The sequence below is a fragment of the Mustela erminea genome, chromosome 4 (genome assembly GCF_009829155.1).
Source record: "Mustela erminea isolate mMusErm1 chromosome 4, mMusErm1.Pri, whole genome shotgun sequence".
Lineage (NCBI taxonomy): Eukaryota > Metazoa > Chordata > Mammalia > Carnivora > Mustelidae > Mustela > Mustela erminea.
In genome coordinates this window covers 31,848,440-31,867,553 of record NC_045617.1, presented here as the reverse complement: position 1 = coordinate 31,867,553, position 19,114 = coordinate 31,848,440, and the positions used below count along the sequence as shown (strand labels likewise).

General features: G+C 45.0%; 1 protein-coding gene across 2 annotated transcripts in view; it reads right to left on the bottom strand.

The window, feature by feature from the left end:
* Positions 1–19,114, bottom strand: part of FAXC (failed axon connections homolog, metaxin like GST domain containing) — a 69,397-nt gene that overhangs the window by 31,921 nt on the left and 18,362 nt on the right. For both annotated transcript variants that reach the window (XM_032338993.1, XM_032338992.1), the window contains one exon: positions 9,787–10,010. In XM_032338993.1, coding sequence (XP_032194884.1) covers positions 9,787–10,010 — 224 coding nt within the window. The remainder of the gene's footprint in view (positions 1–9,786; positions 10,011–19,114) is intronic.

The following is a 19,114-nucleotide window of genomic DNA, read 5'->3' as shown; positions in this document are numbered from 1 at the left end:
CCCCAAATATGTCCATCAGCTGCCTCCACACCTAAGTCAGTACCCACTCCCAGTATTTGAAAAACGCGGGTATATGACCCATACAGATACCCTTCTGCAGACCACCCTCCCCCGGGATCTTCAGCTTCCTTGCATGAAACTATTTTGAGACGAACCACCTTCCTAACCACTGTTCTCTGGATTCACCCTAGTTTGATCAAGTTCCTTTAAAAAATGGATCCCAGAACTTAACATTGAACTCCCTTGTTCCACAAACACTTGCTGGGTGCCTAATGTGTGCCAGGCACTGCGTCACACCCTAGAGATAGAAACGAATGCACCAGACCTGGCACAGTCCCGCTGAGGAGACAGTTAAACCAAACCATTAAAAGAAGGTGCAAGGAGTGGTTTGGAGGAAGAAAGCACCAGGTGCCTGGGGCAAGGAACAGGGTTGACTGACACACCGGAGAAAGGTCCAGAAAGGTTTCCTTAAGGAACCAACTTTCAATTGAAACTCTACGCTGCATTAAACAGGCTAGGTGCAGAATCTGACATTTCTCCCTATTAGGTTTCTTCCTGCTAAGGTTCAAAGCTTAGATTCCTGATTTTCCCAACCAGGTTTTTAGTTATCCTTCCACCTAGAGTCATTGAAAAAACCACTAAGCATGTCTTTGAAGTTGTCAACTGGTCATTGAGAAAAGTCAAGAGCAGGGTTCCTGGAGAGCTCTCTTTAAGTGACATCAAGCCCTCGATCCTCACTGTAAAGATAGAGTCACTCCATCAGCTACAAATCCACTAGCTAATCTGGGGGCTTTTAATTCTTTTTCTTCGGTAGGGAAAGTTCTCTATCGAACCAAAATGCAACAGGATTCCAATATATAAACAGATAACAAGGGAGCTGTTCTAGGTAAAACAGGGGTGAAGAGAGTCCAACCTGCTAAGGCTTCCTCTCCTCCTCACCAGAGCACTCACCAAACCCTGGTGTCACCGTATGCACCCATGGAACCCCCTCTGGAAACCAGCCATCTTGTCCACAAAAATATCCTGAGAGATGGTATCCAATGGTTTGAATAAATCAAGACACGGTCTATCCAATTGGTAAGTCCAACAACTCAAGAAGACAAAGTAGTCACTTTCTGGTATGATTTATTCACAATGAACGAAGATCATTCTTGGTGAAAAGTAACCATCTATTTAATAATTCACTCTAGTATTTTATTTCACTACTGGAAACTACCACTCCCTCCCCTTTTGGAAATAGGGACAATTTCCTATCTCTATCTTCTGACACGTTCCGATTCTTCCCATTTCTGAAGGATTACACTCAAAATTCCAGGATCACATGGAAAATTTTTCATGTCCTAGGATACTGTTTGGACCCAGAGACCTGAGTGCTACTGGTTTATAAGGTTCTTCAAGGCAGACACCATTCTTACTCATCTTTGGCTCCCAAGACCCTAAGATTACTCTTTGTGTGTAACTAATACAAAAATCACGTTCAAATAATTATTTTGCTTGTTAGTCTTTTAGTTGCGTGAAATACTGTAGTGCTCTCTTGAGACCTTCTCATCTAGTTTAGATTTCAATTCTTACCTATTTAGAAGCAAACTATGAGTCGAGTGTTTTGACCTTCTCCTTGCTGTCATTTAACTTTGTGCCCTTTAAAAAGCCCTTTCTTTGTCTCAAGCTTTGTACAAACTAGGAATCGAGTCCACTGGACTACCAACTCTTGATACCAGAGCTCAAGGCTTAGCCCTTTAGAACATCCTTTGAAGTAATAATAATTTCTTTAGGTATGTCTGTACCAGAGAACTGATGAAATCCATTCTAGAGAATGCAAATTACTCACAAACAATCCACAAGTGGGCACCTAAAAATATACTAATTAATATGTATTCTGCCTTGGTTAAACCTTCAGACCGCCCCCACCAGAGGAAAGAAGTGAAAGTTAACAACAGAAGTGGGGAGACAAGGGTGGGAAAGAGAGCAGCAAGTGCCTAAAATAACTTCGGTTTTCCATTATCATCGTAAACAAAAACCAGAGACTCCAGTTAGAAAACCCATATTATTCATAACTGCTAAGATCGCAAAGTTTCAGTATTATAATCCTTCTCATAGATAAATCTATAGACAGGATGCTGCATTAAACAGGTTAGGTTTTGATTAGTTTCTTTGACAGTTTATCACACTTGGTAATATTCAGAGTCTGAAAACCACTAAAATCCTGAAGTCTCTTTTTCACATGTCCCTCCCCAACCCTGTATTTGTGCAATTCAATTGGGGGACCTAAGTACGGAACGTGACATTTCTCCCTATTTGTTCTTGTTAAGGTTCAAAGCTTTGACTCCGGATTTTTTTAATTATTTAATAAGTAAATATGTAAAATGTTATGACTTTTAGAACTGTGAAACTCAACTCCAGAAAGTATGTCCTAGTTTTTATTCCCATCAGTAGAGAATGCCAATGCCTCCTTCATAACCCCACCAATACACCACATTAAAAAAAAAAAAAAAAAACTGCCCATCTGATTGACAGAGTAGTGCCTCATTTGTTAATTTGCACTGCTCTGATTACTAAAGAGGTTGAACATTTTTCATATATTTACTCATCATGTGTGTCATTTTTGCAAATTCTCTTTTTATGTCTTTTGTCCAGTTTTCTCCAAGTATTCACTTTGTTAGATTTTTATAGTTCTTCATATAGTAACATTAATTCTTTTGTCACAGATTGCAAACATTTTTCCAGCTTTCCATTTCAATTTTAACCTTATTTATGGTGGTTATTGACATTCAAGTGGTTTTGTCTCAAGAAATCTAACAATTCAACTTTTCTTTTGTCACTTCTCCCTTTGGTACCATATTTAAAAAAACTTTACCAAGTTCAAGATTATATAAAAGTTTTCCCATATTTTATCCTGACACCCTTATGGTTTTATATTTTACATTTAAGTGCTTAATCCATTTGGAATTTATTCAGATGTATGACATAAAGTCAGGAGGGCTGTACATATTTTGTTCCAAATGGTTAGTCACGTGTCTCAACACCATTTACTAAATTAATTTGCCTTTTCTATACCAGTTCAAAAAACACCTTTCCTCCCCTCACTCATGCTCGCTCTCTCTCTTTCTCTCAAATAAATAAATAAAATCTTCCAAAAAAAATTTTTTTAATGGAGCACCTGAGTGGCTCAGTCAATTAAGCATCTGCCTTTGGCTCAGGTCCTGATGTCCAGGTCCTAGGACTGAGCCCTGCACCTGAGCTCCCTGCTAAGCAGAAAGCCTGCTTTTCCTCCTCCTTCTCCCCCCCAACCCCCCGCACATGCTCTTGTGCTTCTCTCTCAAATAAAATCTTTTTTTGAAAAATTTAATGAGTTAAGAAAAAAAAAAAGGGTGCCCTTATCACACACTTTGTCTCCACTCGTGTCTGCCTCACAGGGATCTGAGACTCAGCAGACCCCACACCTGAAATTCATGATGTTCCCCTCTACTGCAGCATTCTCCAACTATGAATGGCTACTTTGTGTACTAACTGCTCATGTCAAGAACTTGGTTATTCCTTACCCCTGTCCTCTCCATCACTGCCTCTCCCCCCACCCCACCCCACACATATATCAAGTCACCAAACTGCAGTCAACTCTGTCTCTAGAATATAGGTCTAAACCATCAACTCTAGCACCAGGACTGTAATCCACAACACCATCTTAGCTTTCAACAGCCTCCTCACTGGGCCCCCAAACCCACCCGTGGCCCCTCTAGCGCATTATATATAAATAAAGTCATGTCGCTTCCCTAATTTCAACTTCTGACAGATTCTGTTGTTGTTAGAAGAAAGGCCAAGATTATTTAAGTGATACAGAAGACTTGTGTGATCTAGCCCCTGCCGACCTCTACCTCATGCCACACTTTGGTTCGCACAAAGTTACTCACACACGAGCCATCATTTCATTCCTTGACGGTTTCCAGCTGCCTTTCATGTCAGACCTTCACAGGTGACGTCCCTTCTATGTTCCATGCTGGTCTCACTTCCCACCCCTTTCCTCCTCACACACACGTCTGCCTAACTCCACTTATCTTTCAGAGTCTGGAATTGCCATGTCCTCAAAGAAGTCCTGCATAACCCCTGTGACCACATTAGTCTCCCCCACAAAAGGGCCCTCGCTTCAATTAGTACTTCTCCTGGGGGTAATTCTCACAAGTCTTGCCATTTTATAAACGTTTGCAACAATATGTCCATCAGGCAGCAGCTCAGGCCTATGCCCTACTTGTTCACCAACATCTCTTTCTGCTGTTTGTGTAACTGTGGGCAAGTCACTCAACCTTTCTGTGCCTCAGTTTCCTCATCTGCCAAATGGGTGGCGTTACTCTGACTGGGTACCAGATTCCATCTTTTTTCTTACTTTAATCTCCTATCACACGATCACAGCTGGGGATCTCAGGGCTAAGGCGGGACCCAGCTGCATTCTTATCTTCTTATATTCATTCTGTCTTATTTCCCTTCCACTTCAAGTTCAGACCTATAGACTCAGGATTAATGATAGCACAGAAATACAAAAGAGGCAGAAGGCTGATGAGTTTTATGTCAGTTTTTATGGCCTCATGTGTGAGACCAGGCACAGGGCAACATATGGTTTAGAAAAAAACACTTGCAATATATTAAAGAAAAGACAGGTTGGAAAATTATGTGTATGTGTATATTTATACAAATATATCTATATGATTTAAAATTACACATAAAAATATTAGAAAGATGTGTACCAAGAGGGCAACTGTGGTTATCCTAACAACATAAGTTGGGATAACTTAAACAGTGGAGCCCAAGATGCGAAATCCCTCCCTCACATGGCCACTCCAGCCACACCGCCTCTCCAAAACCTGGCCTTTCTGTACTGAATTTTTACGTCATGCTTTTCTTCTTTTCTTTTTCTTTTTTTTTTTTCCCCCATGCTTTTCTGACTCTCACCTTGTTGGGAGGGGGTAGAAATAGTCTACACACTTCTTGCACAAGGTGAAAGTCAGGCATCCACTACTGGTCATTACTTCGGCTTCCAACGTATACACCTACCCCAAGGGGCCATGGAAACATGCTGAAGCGAAGAGAGGCTACCACTGACCACTGGGCAACCCTCCCCGCATTCTCAGCACCCACAGCACCATGATCCTCTGCTTCCTCCCTCATGACAGTTGTGTTTTACACTTGCCTGTTACTTGATTGCTTACTACCTGCCGGGCACTATTCTGAGCACTTTATATGTGCTACTTTTCTTTTCACCATTACTGTCTCCATTTTACACATAAGGAAACTAAGGCCTAGAGAAGTTCAGAAACTTGCCGAAGGTCGCAGAGCTAGGAAGTGACGGAGCTAGGTTCGACCTCTGGCTCTTGAATGAATAAACAAGGGTATACTTTCGAATCACTCTCCAATGGATAAACGAGGGTATACTCCCCATTTTCTAAAAAACCTTCTATCTCTTATTATAACTATCCAATTTTATTTCTGTAGGGCCTGAATATTTCTCATACATATTTCTAATATTTTGATTTTTTATCATTATAAATGGAAACTTTTAATATTTCCTAATCAGTTATTTGAGATATCAAGATTTACATGTTTGTAACTTTGTAAACTTCTTGCCATTTTTTTTTTGGTTTATTTCATCAGGATGAATTTATCTTTAATCCCCATCCTCTGTGTTCTCCATCCCCTACCCACCTTCCCTCTGGTAACATGAGTTTGTTCCCTATAGTTAAGAGTCTGTTTCTTGGTTTGTCTTTCTCTCTCTTTTGTTTCCTTTCCTTGTTTGTTTTGTTTCTTAAATTCCACATGTGAGTTAGATCCTATGGTATTTGTCTTTCTCTGACTAACTTATTTCACTTACCCTAAAACTCTCTAGCTCTTATTGATGGGTTGCAAATGGCAAGATTTCATTCTCTTTTTTAGGGCTGAATAATATTCCACTATTTATAATATATTTATCTTCTTTATCCATTCATCCTGGGGCTGCTTCCATAGTTTGGCTGTTATAATAAGGCTACAATAAACATAAGTGTTTATTGTATTTTGGGGGCAAATACCCAGTAGTGCAATTTCTAGATCATAGAGTAGTTCTATTTGGGGGTGTGGGGTGGCTCAGTTGGTTAAGTGTCTGTCTTTGGCTCAGGTCATGATCCTGGGGTGCTAGGATCAAGCCCCGCATCGGTCTTCCAGCTTAGCAGGAAGTCTGCTTCTCTCTCTCTCTCTCTCTCTCTTTCTCTGCCCCTCTCCACCGTTCATTCTCTCTCTCTCTCTCAAATAAATAATCTTTTTTTTTAAAGGGTAGTTCTATTATTAACTTTTTGAGGAGCCTCCATACAGATTTCCACAATTGCCACACCATTTGTATTCCCAACAACAGTACAAGAAGGTTTCTCTTTCGCCACATCCTCACCAACATCTGCCATTTCCTGTGTTGTTAATTTTAGCGATTCTGACAGGTGTGAGGTGATATCTCACTGTAGTTTTGATTTGCATTCCCTGATGACGAGTGATGTTCAGCATCTTTTCATGTGCTTGTTGACCATCTGGATGTCTGTAACTTTGTAAAATTACTGAACTCCCTCATTAACCATAATTTTGATTCTCTATTATTTTAGCTACATAATCTCTTTTTTTTGAGATTTTGTTTATTTGACAGAGAGAGATTGCACAAGCATAGGAAGAAGCAGGCAGAGGGAGAGGGAGAAGCAGGCTCCCTGCTGAGCCCATCGTGGGGGCTCGATCCTAGGACCCTGGGATCATGACCTGTGCCAAAGGCAGACGCTTAACTGACTGAGCCACCAAGGTGTCCCTATTTTAGCTACATAAGCTCTTAATTTCTATAAATAATAATTTTGTCTCCTCCTTTCCAACATGAAGGTATCATCTTTCTCAACTAATTTTTATTTTGTTTAAATTTATTTTTTTTATTTGAATTTCATCACAACTTTTTTAAACTACATCCAAAGAAATGGGCTGCCTATCTTCAGTCTCTCTTAACACCCACCCCTTCAGGCCCAAGTCATCTGCTATGACACCAACAGAGCCACTTTTCTAAATCACAAACATGCCTCTTTCTCTCTAATACTCAAAAATAGGCACCCTCTCCATATTTTCTGTATGATGAAGAATCTCAGTGTTATTATTACCTTTTATAATACGGTCCCAAGCTACCTTTTAACCTTCTTTTCAACTGTGATTCCAAAATGTTCCTCACTTGTGACCATTTTTCTCATGACTTGCCCAGATGGTTCTTCCCTATTTTCTTCCTTGGGACAACTGTTTATTTCCTGGGGCCAAAATGCCTGCCGCCTCTTCTCTGGCCCTCCCAAGCTCTCCCTGCCATTTCACCCCTACCCTGCTGTCTCCAGGGCACCAAGCATAGACCTCTGTCATGACACCCGTCACAGCCCAACTTGAACATGGGTATTCGTTTAGAGCAGAGATCCACAAAGTTCTATGGAGCTTCAGATGGTAAATATTTTAGGCTTTCTGGGCCATATTTCACCTCTGTTGCATTTTTTCCCTACAGTTTAATAATGTAAAAATAATTCTTAGCTCATAGGCCATTGAAAAAACAAAACAACAACAACAAAAAAACAGGCCACCAGCTATGGGCCACAATTCGCCTATTCCTGGTTTATAAGTTTGTCTCTCCCGCTGGAGAGGAAGCTGCCTGAGAGTGGGTACCATCTCTTATTCACTTTTGTATTCCCCAGCACTGGCCCCAAAGAAGGGGCTTCAATCCTTGAAGTCAGTTGAACTGAAACAGCAATAATTAATTTACTCTGATGACTCAAATACCTCCCTAGACAATTTCCCCAAATCTTGAAATACTTAACAAAAAGTCATTATGCATTTTGAGTCTCTCAGGCATCTGGGCCTTAAAAGTTAAGCTACATTTCCAGGTGAGGGGGGAGGTAACACTTTGTCTCATTTAGTAAGAAAACCTCTGATGTTCACCTAAAGAGCCTATCCCTCCCCAAAAGCAGCAAAAGTGCTTCTCATGAGAGCCTAGACTGTTCCCTGAGCTCCCGCATGGAAGAGAACTCCAGTGGACTCCTACTTTTCAAATAGCCCAATCAATTTCTCATCTCAGGAAATAATTTAGACTTGATGGTATTTGGAATACTTGCCAGGTCTCCAAGCCAGCTGCCAACAATCGCTCTACCTCCCATCTGGGACATGGGAGGTAACTGGGAAAAAAGCACTTTGCTAAGTCATTAAGTATCAGAGAATCGCTACCCCATGCTCCCTGGTTCTCCCAACCGGAAGTGCTCCAGAAAAGTGATGCTCACCCCCTCCTGGTTAAGGAAACAACATTGTGAACTTTTTGGAGAAGGGCAGCACTTTACTGCATAACCTCTGGCTTAACTTTGAGGGCTCAGTGCCTGGCTTGCTGGGGCTCCCCACAGCGTGAGCTGGAAAGGAAGCTGCGAGAAGGTAGAGCAGTTCCGAAGGAGAAAAGGGCCCATGGCAGGCCTGCTCCAAGAGGCTGCAAGTCCAGGCTGCAAGTCCAGGGCCGTTTCCACCGGAACGAGGTGAACTTAAGGCCAATTCCATATCTATGTCAGGCAGGGCCTAGAAAGCACCAGATGGTCTGGACAGCATCAACCCCCTCCCCCAAACAAAGCTGGCAGAGAGCTGGATACGCTGTTGGGCTCTCTTCCTGCAGGCCAGGGGAGGGGGGTTGGGGGGGGGGGTAACTCCAGGTCCAGGAAGCACCTGGAGTGCAGAAAAGGGAAGGAGCCAGTCAGAGCAAGTCACCCTGGAGGAGAGGGGGCAGGGTCTACCTGGCACAGCCCACAGTTCCTGGAGGCTCCATGGGCTTCAACAAAACAGACCCCCAACCACCCCCTCCCCAGAAGGTAAGGAACGTGATGTGCCCTAGAATGGAGATGAGAACACCAAAAGAAAGTTAGTGAACCCCCAAAATACGCCATCCCAAGGGACCAGGTCACACAGCTGGTCACACAGAGGGCTTGGCTCCCTAGACTTAGATGTCCCCAGGAGAAACCATCATTTCCCACACCGAAGCTTCTGAATTCAAACAATGTGTTCTTGAACTGACATAGTTGAGACTCGCGCTCTGCCCAGAACAGAGTCCCATCAGCACAGAGTCCCATCAGCCCAGCCAGTAAGGGGAGCAAGGACACGGACCTCTGCTCACCCGCCCACACATACGCCACTCCGGGGGCCCCCCTCCTCCACCTCGAGGGGCTTCCAGGCACAGCGAAACCCGCTGTGTGCCATAAATGCAAAATCAGAAGCATTACAACGCGCTGGGAAGGAGAGCACGGAGATCACCAACGGAAACAGGCGTGAGAAATGACACGCGGCAGGTGTCCGCGGAGCGGGTCAGAAGCGGCGCTGCCCGCGCTCGCAGCAGCCAGATGGCCATGGAGACCCTGGGACTCCTCCAGCAGAGGCGTTCACAAGCAGCCCTTCCACCCAGGCCTGTCATAATCCGAAGAGCTTCCCGGCTAAGAACCACCCGCGGCTCCCACGGCCTCCCCAGCGGCCGGCGGCGCTGCCCGCAGGCGGTGAGCCCGCAGCCCGCCCGTGTCCTCTCTGCGCCGCCTCGCCACACGGGCTGGGCTGGCGCTAGTGACGGAGGACACAGACACTTGCTCCTGAAAGTTAGGGGGTCGGGTTAAATGGTGGGGCTGCCACCTACACGAGGAAACAAAGAAACCAACCAAAATAAGACTTCAAATCAGCCAACGAAGAGCGCTTTAAGGATCATGCAAAAAAGGTGCGGACAGAAAATAGAGAATAGAAGGTGTGGTACGTTACCCAAAAGCCCTGCCAAGGACCGCATGTCCTTCTCCATCAGCATGTAAATCTCCTCCTCTGAGAAGCGGCCAATGCCGTGGCCGTGCATCTCGCGCTTCACAATTCCTTTCGTTATGTGGCACACGACCCACCTCAGCAGGTTACTGAAGGGACCGCCACCACTAAGAGAGAGCATCTTCCGGGTCTCATTGAGATTGTCCACCCACTGGCAATAAGCTAACGTCCTGGAATTGTGTGGAAACAGGTTACTACTGGGCATTAGGTACACATCAGCTCCTGAGTCCATTTCCAGAGAGTGCGACCGAAGCGGGCACACGGGAGGAAATGAGCAAGAGCAGCTTTTACAAAGAGCAGTCTGTGCATGGCAGATGTCACAACAGCTTCCGGCCAGTGCCTAGACTCCGGGTCTGTAAGAGAAACTAGAACAAATCCAGATACCGATGCCATGCCACAATTCCACCAAACCAAACCTCTCCTGGCCCCCACCCTCAGATCCACACCACTCCCCACCTCCCAAGGCTGGCTTCTGGATCCTCTTGGGCAATCCCACAGAAAACAACGCCACAGAAAACCTTCCAGAGGTTCTGAGGCAGGACTGTGCAGGTCTATGGAGACACCAGGAAGGAGGCACAGTGACTGCAGGGCTGGCTTCATTCTCTTGAGGAATGGTTATGCAGGGATATGCTCTGTGTTCATTAATTAAGCTGCATCTTTTGGGGGTTTTTTTGCACAATTTGTGTATGCAATTTATATTTTACCATATCAAAGAGCTGTTTAACAAAGAAAACTCTTGCCTGTTTGGCAGAGGATTAGGGAGTAGATATACCTGTCCAAGGTTAGCATAAATTATATAAATTACAAATATTATATATTTGATTTGCTCTCCAGAAAGCCTGGAGAATGGTTTCAGTTTGTGCTCCAGGACTCTAAAGTGAATACAAAGACGGAAGGAACTCCGTTGAGTCATTCTTCCCATCTGGGCGATGCTTGTGGCCACCTCTCTGGTCCAGATGTTGCCATGGGACTCGCAGAGAAGCTGAGCAGCGACCCGTGGGCTGCTGGCCACCAACCTCGAGCCTTGGCCGATTTGGGGCTCGGAACATATGTAATTGCAGGAATGTTCCTATGTTTCCTGATAGTGCTGATAGTGCTGGTGGACAGAAATTAAAAGGGTGTCCTACTGAAGGCTGAGAAAAATGTAGCTGTGGGAGTGTCTACAGAAGATATTTTAGTTTTTCCCCATAACGAGCAATATATGTGCTGCCGAAGCGAGCACACCCCATAACGAGCAATAAAAGATGTACTGACAGTCGTCTCACCTCCTAGTGTTAGTTCATTGAGCAAAATGGCCACTCAAAAAAATTAGAAGAGTGAAAAATATTTTTACAGAGAAAACACAAGGAATTATAATAAATTATAGCTATTTTCTACCTCAATTCTTTAAAGAAAAAAAAGTCCCTGAAATGTTGATCATTTTATATGGTTCTACTCTCTCCTCTGTTCTTTCTTCTATTAAAAAAAAGAAAAGAAAAGAAGAAAAAAAGATTTCTCTGAAAGTTTTTAGACATTCCTGACTTTTACTGAAAAGTCCTACAACCAATTTCAACACAATTCTCTGCACTATGGAAGAGAAGAGAAGTCAGTGAATCCTTTGACATAAAAGATCTCAGATTTACTCTAGTAAATTCTTTATAAACATGCAAACTAAATACTTTCCTATTTGCTCTTCTTTTTAAACCTGCAGTAATTAAGGTATCAGTTTTCACATCCCATTAGAACAATTTAGTACTTTGATTTGAATTATACTGGATTAAAAGTCACAGTAGAAGACCTAGGCCATCCTTGATTATTTCACAAGTCCATGAACCGAGAATAAAACTAAATTCTCCCAAAATAAGCATGACCAGGTCATAAGAGCATCCAGGAAGTGTCTAAAGAGTAAAAATGAGGAATGTGGTGGCTCTAAACTGACAGGTTGATGTGAAAAAAGAGACATTCTTTGTAGACAAATGACACAGGTTTCACCATAAACATAAGTGATCCCGAGGGATGGGCAGAAGCTCACCAGTCAGAGCAGGGGGGAAGGGTGTGCGTGAAGAACACCAGTGGGTGACATGGGACACTTGTGCAGAGACCCGAAGAGTGGGCCAGGACCAGATCTGGCTAGGCCTGAGACAAAGGGTGCTGAACTCTATTTTGGAAGCAAAGTTGAACCACTGAAAGGTTTTAAGCAGATCAGAGACATAATCAGGTTTGTGGTGATGTGAAGGAAGGGTTGGAAAGGGAGAAACCACCAGTAGGGAGGCTGGCTAGAAGACTCTGGCAAGACCTAAGGGCTAGGGCAATGGGAGGGAGGGTGTACAGAGAATACAGAGGAGAAACTCTGGGGTATGAGAAAAAGAGTCTATTGACTGATGGATTAGGTATGAGGAGAGATTAAGTCTTCTCTCTCAGGCCAATGACTTGAGTGGATGATAGTGCCATTAACAAATACGGGTGGGCACACACCAGGTACCACAGGTTTAGATGATTAAAGACACATCAAGCTGTTGCGTTTGAAGGTCCCATGGAACCCCCAAGTGAGAACGTGCAGAAGGCTGAGAACTCCGGAGATACGTTTAAACTCAAGATAGAGGACTTGTAGCTGATGGCATGTCAGCAAGAGTGCTAAAGCTGTCAGAGGAGAAGTTTCTAGAGTAAGGAGTGGTATTAGGAAGTCCACAGGTCAAGGGCAAGTTAGAAGGTGAGAAGGCCAGGCTGGAAGGGCCAGCTTAGAGAGAAGCAAAGACACCACTTTCTCTGAGACAGAGAGGAGGAGAGTGTCACAAGAGGTGAGGGGTTCAGAGCTCCTGCCTAGTGACTTCCGTTTCCTCCGTAGAGCAGGAAGTGGGGACATGGGCCCAGGATGAGCTTGCAGTGACGGACAGAGCGCTAATGGGTTCAAGTAGCAGATGGGAAAGGAAGAGGCGGCTGTTCTGGGTCATACAGCTAAGCTGGAGGAAACCCCACCAAGGCAATGGCATCAGGTTCTCCATCTTCGTTAACAGGTTGAATGGAGGGCACAGAAGGAGGGATACTGGGTTGATCTAGAGGTAACCTGAGAAACTGGTCTTCCTCTCTTCTCTTTCCCACACTTCTCTTGATTTCTTTCCTCCTTCCCTCCCTGAGCCTAATACTGCCGCCCAGTGTCAATGAAGAGAAGCAAATGAGGGCCAGCTAGGCTCTGTAAGGGTCAACTCCTATAAAGTGGGTACAAACTTCAAATACCAAAGGAAATGGGTAATTCGTGGGCTCTTAATGCAATTGTTACAGGCAGCAAACCTCATTTACACATGCTTCCCAATCCTTACAACCAAGAATCCATCTCCTTCTATAACTAGTAACAAACTATTAACACTTGATGGAAACTACTCTCATCCAAATCAAAATACCTCCTTGTTGCAAAATCCAATAAACATTCCTTCTTCTTTTTTTTTTTTTTTTTTAAGTAGGCTTTGGGGGCGCCTGGGTGGTTCAGAGGGTTAAAGCCTCTGCCTTCAGCTCAGGTCATGATCCTAAGGTCTCCGGATGGAGCCCCACATCAGGCTCTCTGCTCAGCAGGGAGCCTGCTTCCTCCTCTTTTTGCCTGCCTCTCTGACTACTTGTAATCTCTGTCTGTCAAATAAATAAATAAAATCTTTTTAAAAAATAAATAAATAAAGTAGGCTTTATGCTGGGCATGGAGCCCAACATGGGGCTTGAACTCATGACCCTGAGATCAAGACCTGAGCTGAGATCAAGAGTCAGATGCTTAACTGACTGAACCACCCAGGCACCCCTAAACATTTTTGCATATTTTTCTCTTTCTTGAACAGTCTGCAACATGTGACACTGGCTGTGTCTTTCATAGAAGAGCTCTCCCTTAGCTTACATCTCTACTGCTTTTCCCACCACCTCATGCAGGTTCCCAAGATTTTCATTGCTATTCTTTCTACCTCTCACTCCGCACTTGTGGTGTGATCTAATTCACACCCACAACTTCAAACTGATGACTCCTAAACCCATACCCAGCCCAGACCTTTGTCCTGACACCTTTGTAGAGAACCTGAGGGGTCCTCTACAAACCCATATTTCCAAACTCGCACTCATGATCTTCCTTCCCTTCAAATCTGCTTCTCCCCACCCAAGTCAGAAAGAATCTCGGGACCCATTCTTCACTGCTCTCTATCCCTCGCTCCTGACAGTCAGTCACCCTGTGAATTTGCCCTTTTCTCCAATTCAATCAGCAGGTAGCTCAGCCCTTCTATCATTTCTCAACCCTGAGCACAGTAGTCTCCTAGCAGGTCTCCTGACATCCCCTCAAGGTCCTTCAGAAATCCAGTTGTCTGGATTTCAAATCCTGTTGTAGGCAGCTACAAAGAGCTCCTAAAATGCAAATCTAGTCCCATCAGCCTATTTCTCAGAGTCATTCACGAACCAACACCCACCCACCCCCCCACCCCCTACCCCCGCCACCAGCTGCTGAGCTCTGTGCACCGCCCCGCTCCCTACTATCTGACCCACGAAGGGCTGGCCATTCTCCAGCCCCATCCCCCACACTGCCTCCTGTGCACCTGCCACACAGAATTCCATGTGCCTGCCCAGGCTCCTCAGTCTTGCCTCAGAACTCTTGCAGATGCTGCCCCCTCTGCCTAGACACCCTAATCTTCCCCAGGTGCCCAGCCCCTTCACCCACAACTGACGGTCCCTCACTTTGGTTGTGATACCATCTCCTCCTCTGGGAACACCTTTCCCTCATCACTCCAGCAGGTGCTGGCTGCCTTTCCTCAGTTCTTCAATTCTCCCCCAGCACCCACCATTATGATGGCTCGACGTCTCCCTCCATCTGTGAGTCACCAGAGGACGGAGACAGCATCTTATCACCTGGCTTCCCCCCTTCCAGCTTGGAACCTGGCCACTAGGCGTCAGTCACGCATTAAGTTCACTGAAAGAATGAATTATTGACTGAAATGTAGAAAAGCTTCACTTCGGAGCCAGCTATGGCTACGTAGTGTTTCTAAAGGCTGACAGTATTTAAATGGAATGAAGGAGAAAGAGAAATGCCTCTGAAGAATGAAGAAGGGGCTGCCCATTCGCTTCTGAGATCCATGTCACTCTCTACCGGGAACAGACCCACTGTGCAAGGACTTGTGAATCATGACCTGGCGAGGGCAGGGAGGGCCAGTCTGGAAGCTAGACGAGGCTGAACAATTCAGTCATCATTCTGAGAACCTCTTTCAGAAAGTTGATACTCATTTCCTTTAAACAACTGATGTTCCTGATCTGTTCTGCAAAATGGGGTCAAGGCCTCTCTTCAAGACTGATTACCTTAGAACAGAAGAATAAATACTGTTCAACATTTTTAAAGAAGATCAAAAGGACAGGAAAAAAGAGCCGACCCCTGATGTTTCAATGAAGATCTCCCTCGTTATAACCTAACAGGAGGCCTGGCGCACAGCAGAGATGACAGTAACATTGGGAAAGTGCGGACCATGGCAATCTACTGTTTGATGAGTGAGCCTTAGCATGAGGCCTTCCTGACCATGGACGCCTTTCTCCATGTCCTGCTCCATCCCTGTCATCGTATGCTTGTCTTCTAACAATGCAAGAGTGTATGATAAGCTTCTGTGATTTCCCTGAATGGCACAGGCCCCAGAAGAGCCCCTCCAAAGAGGACCTCTCACTATATCTGAAATTGGGGGCAGGGACAGCAGGGAAGAGGGGCACACATTAACCCAGTTGCAATCAAGGAGAGAGAGAGACTGCTGGCTTTTAGACAAGATCTTGGGTAAGTGATTTTAGTCAGGATCCTACCTCCCCTTTCAGTGAAACTACACCAAAAGCCCAACTCAAAATTTAAAAATCACGGCCAACCTAAAAGCAAATTTGAATCCCCAGTTCTAACGCCTATATTTTAATGGGTCAAAGTGGTATGACCAAACGGCTTGCCCATGGTGCCCTCACGCCTCCCTGCAGGGCTACAAGACTCTCTCTCTCTTTTTTTTTTTTTTAAGATTTTATTTATTTATTTGACAGAGAGGGAGAGATCACAAGCAGGCAAAGAGACAGGTGGGGGGGAGAGGGAGGCAGGAAGCAGGCTCCCTGCTGAGCAGAGACCTCGATGTGCGATATGCGATATGGGGCTCGATCCCACGGTCCTGGGATCATGATCTGAGCCGAAGGCAGAGGCTTTAACCCACTGAGCCACCCAGGTGCCCCAAGGGCTACAAGACTCTTACTACACTAGCCTGTCATACAGAAATCATAGTATCTGTTCCCAAAGCAATTTCGTTCCACTAATTTAACCCCATGTCTCTCGTACTACCCTTCATACCAACTTGCCTGCACTGGATCTAACTTCAGCACTCAGTAGAACAAAGAGGATAAAAACTTGTCTTCTTCATGTTCAATAATAGTTATGCAAGTGGGACATGCTGGTATGGATTTTAAGTTCAAGAAAAACCTCTTTTACTTAGTGTGCTTATTTGAACAAACCAGAATCAGAGCCTTGGGATGACGGGGTGGTATTTACGTAACAATGCCAGCTTTCTATTGTCTTCGCTCTTTAGAAAATCCTACCTGGAGTGTTTTTACAGTTTCAGATCAAATAAACATATCTGAAAACTCCAGATGATTCGACTCCATTGAGTCAAACAACTGATTTCATCTCCTCCACCGCTGCGAACACAGACCCAACCTTGGAGCTCACACGTTGTTCAGAATTTAACAAGCTCTCATGAAAAGCTCATCCTTGTAATATTTTCCTGCAGACAGTGGTCCATTCCTCATGCTGGCCACCGTTTCCATGCTTGCACATTTTGTGTGTGGCCTCTGAGACACGGAAAAGGGGAGCAGGAGAGGAACCTGATGGAAAATCGTCCACAGACTCTTTGTCTCGGGCGTTTTCTTACCGGAGGGACAGGGCTCTTTACTCCTTTGAGATTTAGAGCTCTGGGGAAAGCCTGTTCAAGATCTCCGCAAAGCAACAACATGACTAAAGGTTAGGGAGCTTTATGAAATAGAGGAAGGCTTGTTTTTCCTTCTGCTGCTAGGGACCAAAGCGAACTGAAGGAATTGGGGAATTTTTCTTTGAAAGTTCACTGGATATTTGTATCTCTATCAAGACCTGACCTCCCACCTTCACTATTTCTTTCTCAAATTAACCTTTGAGGAGACACACATGAGAAATAGTAGCTAATCCACCCTCCCCCCGAAAATGTATTTTGTAATTCAAAAGCAGATTAGAGAAACAAAATTATCCTTAGAAGAGTCTATGTGTGACCTAAGCAACTCCCCCAAGCACGTGGGTGTTTATGGTCCATGGAACTGAGATTCTTCCCCACCAGAGTACCAGCTCCCAACTCTCCCACTCACCCTCCACCCGCCCACCCCCACCAAGAGCTGCCTCCCTTCAAGTAGCAGCTGGGGCTGGTGCCAGGAGAGAAGGGGAGGGAAAGAGCACGTGAACTTCCACCAGGAAGTAAACATACAGAACGCCTGCACACCCAGAGCCAAAAGCAGGGACAGGTGGTACTTGGGAGTCTTGCTCGATCAAAGTCTTTCTGACTGGAATATACATTTTAAGAACCAATACAAAAATCAAGGAGCTGGAGCACAAGTACTAAGGGAAATGTATGGTGACTTTTGGCTTCTTTTCAGGCAGCTCACAAAGCAAGAGCTCTCAGCATTAATGGGCCCATCAAACAAGGTAGCTCTTTGGAGGGCTGCATCCAAAGAAGGCACAGAGGGTCAGGGTGGCCCTGTGCTGGTTCTGCATTTCACTCAATTGCTGCAAAGTAGGGACCCGAACGTGGCAAGAGGTGAGATGGGCTCTGTCCCGCGGGCTTTTCCCTGAGGCTCAGCACAACACGTGCAGTCATCCACAGTGAAGCCCTGCACTCCAGAAGATGAGGGTCACGACAGTTCTCCGCGGGTGTCGTCCCGAAGAGACCTGGGTTCATCCCAGGAACACGGAGTCTATGATGACTTCCAGGCTAATCTGCACCCTTGCCGCCACTCTCTGCCGGGTTCCCTCCTTGCTCCCACCTCCTCACCCCTACCGTGGGAGGGGGAAGTGGAAGCGGCACTTCAGGTCTTCCCTGGAATGAACTGGGCAAGAAGCGCAGGCAGAAAGAGGAAAAGAGAAATAGAGAGTCCCTTAAGATCCAAGAGAGGGAACAGTAAGTTTTCCTTAGAAAGAACAAGCAAGTTTCCATGGAGAAAGAGGGCCCAACTGATGAGATCGGAAGGTGGCAGGGAAGAACTGTCTACACTAAGTGGGCATCTCTCGGTGGGGGAGGTGAAAGCTACCGGCGAGCACCTTGCCCAGGAGTGACACCGAATGCCAGAACAGTGGTTTCATGACTCTTAATTAAGTCTTTGGAACAAAATAAATTTAGAGACATCAGGGAGAAAATTTCTCTTATCTACTGGGGTGTCCAGAAAGGCACTAAAACTACAGAAAACGGATGAAAGGCAAAGAAAAAAACCCACATGACGATGAGTTTGTAAACCAAGAAGACCTGTGCCTGTTGAAGTCAGAGGTCCTAGCCAGCACCAGGCCCCTCGCAGAACTTGGGCAACTCCCCACACAACGCATGATGGTTCAGACAAGGTACATACCCAGGAGTCAGCCAGGCGGGGCAAAGATGCTCAGAGAGCATTAGGACACCTGACTTCTGGAACACAGAGAAGCTCTTGTCGTCTAAGGAAAACTGACGATAATTTTACAAAGCTTGAATAATTCCTTTATGTGAGACTTCTATCCTGACTTGGTCTCCATTCCCTCCTCTGGGTATCTGATGTATTTTATTTTATTCAGCAGTTTCTACTGGTAAAGAGCAGAGTCAGTTGAAACACCTTCCTCACCTCAGTGAGCTACAGTCTAGATCAGGGGTCAGCAAACACAGCTCGAAGGCTAAGAAGGTTCCACATTGCTAAATGGTTGGGGGAGGGGACACCGGGTAGCTCAGTCAGTTAAGTGTCCAACTCTTGATTTCAGCTCAGGTCATAATCTCAAGGTCATGAGTTAGAGCCTCAGGTTGGGCTCTGAGCTTGGAGTGGAGTCTGCTCAGGATTCTCTCTCTCTCTCCCTCTCCCTCTGCCTCTCCCCTTGCTCTCATGCTCGCTCTCTCTCTCTCTCTCTAAAATAAATAAATAATGAATCAAAATTTTAAAAGGCAAAAAAGCTTCTAAAAATACATTTTTAACAAAAGAATACATTTTTAAGTGGTTGGGGGAAAAACTCAGAAGAATAATATTTAGTATTAAATGCAATTCAAATGTCAGTGTTTTTATCGATTCACTGAAA